We start from the raw sequence: 10,077 nt of genomic DNA, 5'->3' as shown, positions 1-10,077 counted from the left end.
TTTATTTTTTTTTTTTTTTTTTTTTTTGAAGTTAAGAACTTCTCTAACTTAGCTTCCAATCTCCAACCCCTCTCAAATGGGTTGAGAAGAAGAAAAAAAATCTCTTTGTAAAAATAGCTCAATGTTTCCCTCATTGAGGTGGATTAAAACGTTACACCCTTTGAGCGGTTTCTCGTTTAATGAAAAATGTACCGATGTTATTATTACTGTTGCTCGATGTCTAACAAAAAGGGTTAAAATCTTGATTTTTTAACATAATCAAGGGATGAATTAAAAGATTTCTTCCTTATTCAGAATAAAAATACACTCACGGGTAACGCGTATAGCCGAATAAAGCTTAGTTTCTGCATAATTCACGTTCGATTCACAAAGAAGAATCTCACCCGAAACTCGAAGAAACCACAACGAGGCACGAGCTTGAATTTTCCTTAAGATTGGTTATAATCGTGTCAAAAACATGATATCGTATGGTTTGAAAAGTATGATCCTACGATTGATTCGGGATTGCATTGAGAATGGAAAGAGAAAGGCTGTGGTTTTTTTTTTAATATTGACAGCATGTAAAGAGGTTGGTGTGAGAATGTGTGTACGGAACATTTTCAGACATTTATTAGATTTTCTTAATCTTAAAAACATATACTGTCGTTTAAGGTTTGTCCTTTTTTCTCTGATTTTCCCGAGAAACAAACAAAATCATCTCTGAATATTACAGCCTTTTTAGCACACAGAAATGCAAATAATCCAAACCACTTTCTCTTGTTCTTGGTCTTAATGTTATCAACAATTTGCATGTGAATCTTCAATCTTTAGGGTAACTGATTCCATTGGAAAGATTCCGAGATTTGGTTAGCTCTCGCTCTCGCTTCCGAGGCTAGGTCAGTCGAAAGATGGTTATCGGTTCAAGGACGCAAGATGCCCCTATTTTTTCAGGGTAAGAAGGGGTAGAGAAAATACTTCGAGCCAATGTTTGAGTACCAAGCGGTACGGCGCTGAAATAACCCATGTCATACTCCCAAGAAAAGCTCGATCAACCTTCAACAAAAGGGTACCTGTACCCAAAATCGACACAGGTGGGTAGGTAGAGAATGCTTAGGGGCGCAAGACAACTCTCTCTAAGGAACTCAGCAAAATAGCTCCATAACTTCAGGAGAAGGGGTGCCTCCTCATAAAGGGGGTCGTATTGACCAGACCCGGGCGACTGTTTACCAAAAATACAAGTCTCCGCAAAGTCATAAGACCATGTATGGAGGCTGACGCCTGCCCAGTGTCGGAAGGTCAAGGAAGTTGGTGACGTGATGAATTAGTTAAAACTTAAGTCAACGATGGCACATAATGTATACTCAAGCCTCTGTCCCGTTCTTGAAAAACAATTTGAGAAAACGGGATAATTTTTTTTTTTTTTGGAAAGCAATGTTATAAGCTAACAAACAAAAAGTAACAACAACGATGCTGATAGCATCCTCGAACAACCTCCCTTAATTGAGGCTCGATTCCTTCTCTGGAGCTCTCAAACAAAGTACACTCTTAGTTTAACACCTAAGTCACTATAACGACATATTCGAGACTCACAATTTCTTTATTCGAGAAATTCTACTGACATGGCTAAGTTAAAATAAGGGTGTGACTCTGATATCATGTTAAAAACAACTAACGTGCAATAATTCTTAATAGTTTCAACGAGAATCTCGATTTTAGAAGCTAACTTCAAATTTTATATATAGCTCTATCGTACCTAACTAAAAACGTCAGTTTCAATACCTTTTTTTCTCATAGTCGATAAAATCAGCAAACTCGTAACTCGATTTTCAACTCGGTCTCAAAACTCGAGACTATTTACAAAACCCGACTCATTGGCGTGTGAAAAGAGATTTCAATTATTATGTTGGTCCAAAAGTGGGTTGTATCTCAAGCACAATTTGGCCAAACACTAACCCTAGAAGTACTTACAACCCTTTTTTTCCTTTAGAGAAAAAGCATAAGCAAAGCTAGTATTACTTTTTATTAAATAAAATTATTAAAATATTTTTAATTAATTAAAATTTAATTTAATTTTCATTCGTTAATAAATATATTAGGAACATGCAATCTTCATAATTATTTCCAAATAAATGAATTTAATAAAATTATATAAACTTTTTTATTCTTAAAAATGAATTGAGTATATATTTTAACAAATTACCAATGATTTTTAAATTAAACAAAATTAATTAAATTAATTTTGTTAAATTAATATAAATTATTTAATTATATTAAAAATAAAATTAAAAGGAAAGGAAAAATAGACGAATAGAAAACCCGTGACTTTAGAAGCATAATGAAAACTTTTATCGAGAGGAAACGATGATATCTGGATAATCCGAAACTGTGAGATCCCACATCGGTTGGAGAGGAGAACGAAGCATTCCTTGTATGGCTGTGGAAAATTTTCACTAACAGACCCGTTTTAGAATCTTGAGGGAAAGTCTGAAAGAAAGAAAAAAAGCCAAAAAGACAATATTGGCTAGCGGTGGATTTGGGCGGCCATTACAAATGGTATCATAGTCAGACACTAACCGGTGTGCCAGCGAGGACGTTAGGTCCCAAGGAGGTGGATTATGAGATCCCACATCGTACATTCCTTATATAGATGTGGAAACGTTTCTCTAATGAACACGTTTTAAAACTTTGAGGGGAAGCTCGGATGGGAAGGACAATATTTGCTAGCGGTGGGCTTGAGTTGTTACCGAAACTGTGTAACGGACTCGAGATTAGTTTGTCCATGCTCATTTTCTTCCAACAAAACCTCTGATCAAACAACTTTTAGCTGCCGAGAAAATCATATATATAAATTTAATGTCCTCTAACAACTCGGTTGGTAGCCGTCACGAATGTTAACCACGAGACGAATAACTTAGGGCAATTTTTAAACCAAAGTTTCATTAATATTTAATTTGAAACATTAATTATGGTAAGGTAATACGGAGCGAGTCCTTTGAAGACAAACTAGAGATGATGGAGCCAGCTCAACCGAACAGTACCTTGTCGTAATAAATATATTTAATTCATTTTTCATATTTTTATTAAGTTTTATTTAATTATTGCAAAAAACAAAGTCCTTATCTTTCAATCAATTTCAACAAAAATGACTAAAAAAAATTAAAATATCATTGAATTTTTAATTTTTTTTTTAAATAAATATCATTATTCATCATCGTTTGATCGTAAGACGTGGATCCGGCAATTTAGGGTATGCATCAATAAACATTAGCAATAATGTTGCTGGTGATATGTTCATTATTAGCGTGTTCGTATGTAGGTCACACGACACGCCATTTTAACTAAATTTTGTTTATAGCTTGTCTATTCCACGTCAAAATTTTGTTAAATAAAAAAAAAAAAAACTAGGTCAAAGCCTATGATTTACTAGATTTTTTGAGATAATTCAATTGAAATTTTTCGAAGATTCAAAAAATTAGGTTTAAAAAATATATTTTGTTCGGAAGGTTTGAATCGTTGAAAGTTTACTACTAGTATATGAAACGTTGTTATTTTTTATTCTCGGATATCTTATTCTTATCCATATTTCAAGGTATCTTACTATCAGATATTTTGAATAAAACTTCCAATCAAACGACTTTTACTGTTTAAATTGGATAATTCGAGTTGTTTGAGCTATTCAATCATTGGTTAATGGTAACGACCAGAGACCGTTGGATTTGATGTCGTTTTTTTTTTTTTTTTTTTTTGGGTTATTTCTCCCGGAAGGCCCATTGGGCCCATTTATGAACATGGGCCATTTTTAAATACATGCCCATTGGGCCCATTGGGCCCATATATGAACATGGGCCATTTTGAAATAAACTCTTAGAACATGGGCCAATTCATGTTACTTATTTCTCGTGTTTAAGAGTGAATATGGTCCCCACAGACCAACATGAGTCCTTCCAAGATAGTTTGTCATCACTCACATGCATTTTAAGAAAATCTTCGAGAGGTCAACCGATATAGACTTACTCTAAACAAAACACGCTTAACTATGAAGTTTCTATAATTACGTTACTGAAAAAGAAGGTGCACCCTATTTGTATAGGTCAAACGACTTTCAATTCTTTTAAGCTTTTATCGGTCATTCTATTATCAGGGTCCTTCTCATTCAGATGTAATCTCAGTTCATTCATATACCCCTCTTTTATCCAGTGTTCATTCATAGAGGTGGATTGCCAGTGGGAATATTAATAAAATTTTGAGTTCGAGAAAAATAAATTTCAATCCATAAATATAGTAACTATCAAAATTTCAAACAAATACAACTGGAGTTTGGATTACTTCAAACAAAACGTCATTACGTTACATCAATCTATTTTCGACAAACTTTTCTTGCACTTTATCTTTTTATCCTTTTAACTCTTTTCGAATATTCTTCATTAATTCATATTTTTTCAATTACATCATATCGATAACGATTATTGTCGACTTTCTAGCTAAGATTAGTTGTTAAAAAGAAGACTAAACATAGTTTATTATATGCTTTTCTTGTCATAGGTTTGGTCGTGATATAAGGCCAAATTAATGTATGATACATTTGTTAAAAAAGATATAATTATCTAATTTTATATTCTTTATCGCATTTATTGCGATAATTTCACTTTATATTTGATTTTAAATCGAATTTGTATTTAGTGGATATTTGAAATTAGATATTTTTTCTTTTTTTTCACGAGGTTTTGATAATAGATATCATGATATATATATATATATATATATATTAATTTATGCATTTTCATGGTTTTTTTTTTTTTTTTTTAATTTCTTTTATCTTAGTGTTAGAATTAAGAGTTTTTATAATTTAATTTAGAGAAGTATTAAGTTCACTACGTATTCAAGTTTGTAAAATTAATTTATTAAATATAAGAGTGATGTTTATTTTCCTTCTTTTTTTTTCATTATAAGAAATAAAAAAACAATTCGAATAATGACACTAACAATTATCCAATACATAAAATGTGACACTCAGCAAATGAGAGGTACATGAATAAACGAACATCACATCCGAATGACAACGATCTTAAGGGTTTGATGATTAAGAAATACTTAGAAGAATTGAAAGTTACAACAGATACCAACAAGGTGCAGTTTCTTTTTCGGTGGCTCAAACATGTGAACTCCAAAATTAAATATATTCTATTTGAAGCAATTTTCGCAAGAAATATGTGAGTAAAAACATAACATACTGAGATAATGTGATCATGTTGCAGAAGAATCAAATTTTAATTGAGAATAAAGAGCAAAAATAGAAAAAAGAAAAGAAAAATAAAATGCAATTATGGTAATCTTTGAGAGTGTGAAATGTTTAAGCCGTCTAAAGAAGAAAGGCAACCCTATCTTTGACTTTAATACCCACTTGTCTTTTAATTTAAGTCCCTTAATCACACACTAATTATTATTGATGCAATTTGCTTTACATAATTTTCCTTATAATTCAATCTCAACCTAAGCTTTTAATTTATTCATACATTATTATACACTATTTATTGTTTATATACATGACTTCAAATAAAACTCAATAAGGTAATATTCAAATAAATTAGAGTTACATAGAATCAAAATTTCATTGGAACGAGAATGATCATAGAAATATAGTATTACAAAATGTTTAAAAAAATCGATAATTACTTATATATAAAATAAGTTTAAGAAACTTTCCAATGGTGAAAGAAAATATTAAACACATCAACCATTGAATCCAAATAGTTTTCACCCCGAAAAGATATTTATAAATAACCTGATGAGCAGAAAATGTTCGTACAATTCAAATATCCGTAACATCCAAGCTAGAAGAACAAATTGGTGGTTTTTGACCTAAAATCTAGAGGAATTTTTCTCACACTTGAAATTTAAACTATTATTTCGCTGAACAGAGAAAAGAAGATTTAAAGCACTAGTGCACAGATATATGTATACATAGTCTGCCATTTTTTTCTACATGAGAAAGGTTAATGGAGGAATTATTAGGGCATTTACAGGCTATTAAGAAAAGCCTCCGATTCCACGCCGGCTGACTCGCTAATTCAACCTTTAATAATGGCCGTCCGGCCGTCTATCCGGCCAAAATCGACCAGAGGAGGACTAGTATCTTCAGTATAATCCGAAATTTCCAGTACGATATTTGTTAGCACACAAAAGTGAAAGGAAAAAGAAAAAAGTCTATCGACTTACCGGAACTTGACTCGGATATTCCGAGTCGATTTGGCGGCAACTCAGCCACTCGAACACTTCAACAAACGGATTTACTATCGGCAAATCCATACAGTAAAGGTCTTGATTCGCCTAAAAACTCGGAGTTCTTTCTGATATCTTCATCGCATCGCCTCTGCCAATCTGTGAGATTCGGATTTCGCGATGAGTTACGCAACTCGGAACGAGCGACGACTCGGAGAACCTCTTCGAATACCGATTCGTCGCACGGAAGCGCCAGAGCACCTTGCGTAGTGAAGCCGTATTCTTCTTCAGCTTCCGTGAGAAGCTTCTGGAAGATCGGATGGTTCAAGAAGGTAGCGCGGACGATGAATCGCCGATATTCGCTGCCGACACAGACGGCGATGTGACCGGCAGGGACGCCGGACGGCGGTGCTCTGGAGGATGCCACTCGTGCCGTCTGGCGCCAGTGTTGTAGCATTTGACGGAGCCGAACAATGCGCCGGATATTGTTGCTTTTCGCCGTCTCCTGTGACATTTTTGCTTTTTTATTTTCCGGTGAAGGTTGCAGAGGAAGAGCGTGATTGAAACAGAATTATGGCACTGGGCGAAGGGCGTTATGGGGTTGATTCGTTCGGGACTTGAAGCCGCCTTTATAAGGACCAGTTTACCAAATTGCCCTCACATGTGAAAATATTTACAATATAGATTTTTACACATTAAAATTTTAAAATATGCCACGTGTCAAATAAATATTTAAACTTTAAAAAAAAAAAAACTGTTCCGTACTAAGACAATACGTTATTACCCTGTAAAATTACTTTAAATAAGGAATATTTACCTTCCGTAAATAAATGTATATTTTATTGGCATGCGTAATAATTTTTAATTCTTTTAAACTGTATATATTATTGTTTGTACAGAATCACTCGGGTCTAATTTTTTTTGTTTATTTATGTACCTTTCATTTACTCGGGTGTTGCAAAAAACATAAAATGAAATATTAAATTGATGTTTAATGATAATTTAAAAAATGATAGAAATTATTTTAATAATTTCAATATCGTTTATATTCACAAAGATTTAGGTTTCGTTATCAACGCCAGAGGTAACATTACCAGCTGCTCGTTGGAAGCATTGTCCTTTTTGTCCCGTTACATATCACCATCAACCTCACGATTTTAAAACATGTTTGCCAAGGAAAGGTTTCCATACCCTTATAAGAAATACTTCGTTTCCACCCCTTAGGGGCTCAATGTTCTCACTAGCACACTGCCCGATGTCTGACTTTGATACCATTTGTAACAGCTCAAGCTCACCGCTAGCACATATTATTAGCTTCACAGTTTTAAAACACGTCTGCTAGAGAGAGGTTTTCATACTCTTATAAGAAATGTTTCGTTTTCCTCTCCGACCCATATAGGATCTTACCAAATACGAGCAAAACTAATGCTTAAAATAGACAGGGTTACGCAAATAGAGCCTAATTTAATGACTCGAGAAGGTTTCCTCATCACTATCACGGACACAAACTATAACACTCTTAAGCTCATCCCGCTATCTTTCAAAATTCCAATAATACCCTCAACCATTCCCTTAGATTCCATCACCTTTCTTATATTCTTTTTATTAAAAAAAAAAAATCATCTTTAAGAATATTAATAACAAAATTATAATTATTTAACATTTTTTATATAATTTTTCCCATATCCCATCATCTTTTGTCTGCTAGATTCCACCTTTTTAATTATTGTTTTAAACCATAAAATAAAATATTAATTTTTTTATTACTTTTTTTATTTATTATTTATTTTTATTTTTATTTTTTCCTTACTTAAAATGTACATGGTAACATTAATTAAAATGGGAATTAGTTGAAATTTTACCAATTATATCGTTAATGTGATTAGACTGCCTAATTTAGACCCAACATTGGTCAATTTCACTTCTTTAATTTTTTTCTACTTTGTAAATTTTAAAATATAATAATAATTTTTTTTTTTATAAATTTCATTTTTTAAATTTTTATTAAATAGTAAAAATGTCTACCACGTTAAACTATAAAAATAACGGGCAATTTGAGCGTAATTCACTAGTTAAAAATATTTTATCATCAATAAAAAAAAATTAAAAGCTCGAACCTCTGCCTCTTCATGGTGCAAATATGAACAAAAAAGAAATTACGAGGATAAGTGAAGTAAGAGATTTTTCATCGAATCAGATTTCTTAGTTCATACTTTGACTTTTTGATTGGTAATAAGGTCGGACTTCTTTACATTCCATCACACCATTATGACCTCGAAACACGATATTTCTTCTAGTTGACGTGAATTGATATTTAGGACAATTAGTGATTGTCCCGAGTATAGCTAGTTACCATGGATATAACCACCGACCATATGAAACATTAAGTTTCAAATGATGTTTATATCTTAAAAAATAGAAATATATTTGTTTACTTATTGATCAAGAGGTATATCCTTGTAAGCATGATTAGATATTTGAAAACTATTTTAAAAAATAAAAATATATGTTTTCTCGTTCTTTTTGTTTTTACTTTTTGTCGGAAAGTACAGTAGTGACTAAGAAGAGACACTCGAGAAAATTAAAAAAAAATTAAACTAAATTTTCAAATATATATATATATATATATATTCCAAACTACCAAAGAAGAATTGAGTCGATGGAAGGAAATAACACTCTTTTGGAGGTGAAGAAATTAGGAACTCGAGTTGGAGTCTTCGTTCGGGTGTATTTGGAGGAAGGAGATGCGGTCTAGGTGGACCGATCTCGACCGATTCAGTTGGATCATTCCAACCTGGTTCAATTGCAATCCCATCTAGTTATTAATTAAGCTTATTTTGCCTGGGTCGACCATTTTGAGTTTACTACCGAAGATAAAAGAAATACATATAATACTAATTAATTAATTTATTTGGAATTTAGCTAAAAATTTAAAAAACTAAAAAAATAAGCATAATTTTCAAAAATAAAATAAAAATTGAATTAATAAATTTAAGAGAATTAAAAACTAAAGATAGAAAATAACCCAAATCATAAAAATGTCTGGTTTAATGGTAATTTAAAATTTAATTTAATTTTTTATTTTTTATTATTGTTGTTAATTTTAATATGTTTCTATCATTTTTTATATGAATTTTTAGTCAAATTGTAACAAAAAATAATAATAATAAATAATAATTCATACTAAAACGTATATAAAAACGTACGGCCTCAGAAATTGACATATATAAATAAATAAATAATTCATACAAAAAAAAAAAAGAAAAAAACAAATAAAAAATTGGAAATTCCAAAACCCTAGGTAAGAATTGGGCATTACAAGGCCGTACTAATCCAGACGTCCAGACCTCAAGAACGCTCATAGCTTACCAATCCGAATCCAGTTCAGCCCAACAAATCAGAGAAATTTGATCACAAATATCAAAATTGTTCATCTGGAGAATCAAATTCCAGGATGCCGCATCTGCTGCAGCAAATTCATCCTCAATCCCATCATTTCCCACTCAAACTCTCATCTTCCCTCGCCTCTTCACGATTCCCCTCTCAATTTCTAGCTTCTCCGCCGTGTTTTTGCTCTCCGAATTCCGTCGCCCTTGTTCGTCGACGTCCGGTAATGAGAGGCGCAACCATACGGTGTATGGCCAATTCACGGAGGGTTAAAATGGTGTCCAAGCAGATTCAGAGGGAGCTTTCCAATATGCTTCTTACCGATAAGGTGTTGCAGTTCGCCATTCTTCCTGAGGCCTCTTTGGGAGCTGATAAGTACCTTTCGTCTCTCACTACCATCACCGATGTTGAAATCTCTAGCGACTTGCAGGTATTTTGAGAGATTTTTCAAATTGAAGAGCTGAGAACAGTTTTTTTTTTTTTTTTTTTTTT

The 10,077-nt window shown here is 32.5% G+C and overlaps 2 protein-coding genes across 2 annotated transcripts in view; one reads left to right on the top strand and one right to left on the bottom strand.

Moving 5' to 3' along the window:
- Positions 1-5,716: 5,716 nt before the first annotated feature.
- Positions 5,717-6,788, bottom strand: LOC111451389 (auxin-responsive protein SAUR71-like). The gene has a single exon (XM_023091794.1). It carries the CDS (start codon positions 6,710-6,712, stop codon positions 6,254-6,256), a length of 459 nt encoding a protein of 152 aa, XP_022947562.1. The 5' UTR covers positions 6,713-6,788; the 3' UTR covers positions 5,717-6,253.
- A 2,705-nt stretch (positions 6,789-9,493) lies between these two features.
- LOC111451795 (probable ribosome-binding factor A, chloroplastic) overlaps positions 9,494-10,077 on the top strand; it is a 4,599-nt gene continuing 4,015 nt past the window's right edge. Inside the window, exon 1 of the mRNA XM_023092350.1 lies at positions 9,494-10,015. Within this exon, the coding sequence (XP_022948118.1) occupies positions 9,653-10,015 (363 nt within the window). The 5' untranslated portion in view covers positions 9,494-9,652. The remainder of the gene's footprint in view (positions 10,016-10,077) is intronic.

This window comes from Cucurbita moschata, unplaced genomic scaffold (genome assembly GCF_002738365.1).
Source record: "Cucurbita moschata cultivar Rifu unplaced genomic scaffold, Cmos_1.0 Cmo_Scf00013, whole genome shotgun sequence".
NCBI classification, from domain to species: Eukaryota; Viridiplantae; Streptophyta; class Magnoliopsida; order Cucurbitales; family Cucurbitaceae; genus Cucurbita; species Cucurbita moschata.
This window is presented reverse-complemented; position numbering and strand designations above follow the sequence as displayed.

Coding starts and splice junctions, on each gene's coding strand:
- LOC111451389 (XM_023091794.1), bottom strand. CDS start 6,712: ATGTCACAGGAGACGGCGAAAAGCAACAATATCCGGCGCATTGTTCGG.